General features: G+C 36.1%; 1 protein-coding gene across 2 annotated transcripts; it reads right to left on the reverse strand.

The window, feature by feature from the left end:
* Positions 1-467: 467 nt before the first annotated feature.
* Positions 468-1670, reverse strand: LOC128920450 (tabinhibitin 4-like). Of its 2 annotated transcripts, none has more exons than XM_054227716.1 (4): positions 1441-1670; positions 994-1388; positions 830-931; positions 468-770 (listed from the first exon to the last, which is right to left on the reverse strand). In XM_054227716.1, exons 1-4 carry the CDS (start codon positions 1582-1584, stop codon positions 494-496), a joined length of 918 nt encoding a protein of 305 aa, XP_054083691.1. In that variant the 5' UTR covers positions 1585-1670; the 3' UTR covers positions 468-493. The 2 variants fall into 2 exon arrangements, with proteins under 2 accessions (XP_054083691.1, XP_054083692.1); XM_054227717.1 differs by having other exon boundaries at positions 994-1383; positions 1441-1583.
* Positions 1671-2181: the final 511 nt, after the last annotated feature.

Here is a 2181-nt window from a genome sequence, read left to right on the forward strand (position 1 = left end):
CATAGATAAGTGGTTGTTATCTTCTCTAGCTTGATTACATTCAAGAACTGCAGAAAATTATAATGCCGGTCCTAGAATCTTGAGAATTGAGAGTGTTTCTTTGATTCATTAATGTGTTTATTTTTGTCTTTTGTATGCATTTACCTAATATAACACTTTCCGTAGTGCCTTATATCCCACCCCCAAAACAAATGTTATGCTAAAAATTACTTAAATTGTTACTATAGACTATAGTTAGATGACGGCAGCATCCACTACCTAACCTGGTTGAAACCGAGGAAGATCCAATGTAGTCCTGAATTTATGTCCAAAGACTTGAGTAAGGTGGGTGCTCCTCAGGGTCTGAAGTAGTGGACAGAGCATCAAAATTGTATACCGAGAAAGAGCTGATAAGGATGCAAATATAAAAAATAAATCTCCATCATATCAAACTAGCTTCTATAGCTTTAATTAAGGTTAATGTTAAATATTTGTCAATAGCCAATACGAAAATTTATTTACCATCTTCAAAAATTTTGCCAGTATTTTTACAAAGATGCGGATATTTACTACTGGGAACACTTTCATAATAATCACATTCTGATGCTGATGAATTGCCTTTCTTGTACATAAAAGTACCAATTACATTGGTGCGTGAGTAATTACAAGTAACATGTATGCAATAAGCGTTAGAAGTAGAGTTATGGCATACCGCCAAGCCACAACCAACAAAAGCTGCACGCTCGTTTGCAATTGCAGAGAAATTACCGATCTTTTTCCAGGCGTCCGGACTGAAATTCGTTTTAAATTTCTTAAATTGATTAAATTTTCTTGAATTCTTAACCCTCACCTTTTGGGCAATTCGCCTTGCACAGCTGTCTCATTTCCATAATCTATAAATACATCAAAGGAAATTGAAGAGGTGGTATCGCTCCTATCCGGTTCGCCAATGCTGAAATTCATTTAAAATTTCTTAAATTGATAATTTTAGTAAGCCATATTATTAACACTCACCCTTTCGGAAATTCGTCTACCATAGCATTGCCATCATCCACTAATTCAGATTGGGCCCACCAAGAATCTATTGCATATACAATCATATCGGTTCCTGTCGTTGGTTTTCCTGTTTCATTCTTATACAGATTTTGACCGGAGCCTGGAAACCTCTCAGTACTGTGGCAATCATCGGGCTGCTTATTACAACGTTTTGCATGGATTCCGGCTATATACGCTAATTCGTCATCCCAGATTACTTCACGCATGCGAGTGGCTTTCGGAAATTTTTTACCGCCTTTGAATTTTACTTCACCCCCAGCTATTCTGTTGCGATGCTCATTGTGTCGATCGACATAACGACGTTTAATTGAGCCTGTCAATGGCAAAAGACCAAGAACATCGCCTTTGCTAGGCTTAGAGAGGTTATTGGTTTAGGCAAGTACAAATAATATTTCGGTTACTCACCACAGCATCCGGATCACACATAAAATGCTTTCTAGTGCCACATAATTTACTCTCCTTATCACAATAATAGTACGCATCGGTGTAAATGCTATGCCATATCAAAATAGCGATTAAATAAAAGCGAATATATTGAATGTTAAACATTTTTATGTCCGTATATATCTATAGTGCGATATGAAATAAATGTGTTAACCTTCTTGAAAAATTATAAGTCAATAATATTTTTTTTTCTGATTTGAAAAATTTTTACAGGAGATCTTTTACTTCAAATTACATTAGAAACGCTTGAAAATTTTACAAACAAGTAATTCCAGGTTATAAGTTGAATTACTATATGAAATCGCAAGACTTCAATCTGTAGTCTCTTAAGTGTTCTATAATGTTGAATACGAACACGAAACCTTATATATAAGGTAAAGGTTAAAGTAAGATTACAGCTTATATATAATATTATATAATTGTGGCTCCGTCCTGTCGGAACCACATATTATCCAAGTCCATATCATCCAATTCGGGCCAAAAATATTCGGTTATCATTGAGCGGTAGCGATTCCAATTCACAGTAAGGTGTCGGTTTTGATCGTCACAGAAGAAGTACGTCCCAATAACGCCGCCGCGGCCCATAAACCGCAATGGAGTACGTGATGACTATTGCCTGACCAATAATGCATATTTTGCCTATTGACGAAGCCATTCAGCCAGAAATGAGCCTAATCGCTGAAGATGATTTTTCGATGAAAA

The sequence above is a fragment of the Zeugodacus cucurbitae genome, chromosome 3 (assembly GCF_028554725.1).
Source record: "Zeugodacus cucurbitae isolate PBARC_wt_2022May chromosome 3, idZeuCucr1.2, whole genome shotgun sequence".
Taxonomy (NCBI): domain Eukaryota; kingdom Metazoa; phylum Arthropoda; class Insecta; order Diptera; family Tephritidae; genus Zeugodacus; species Zeugodacus cucurbitae.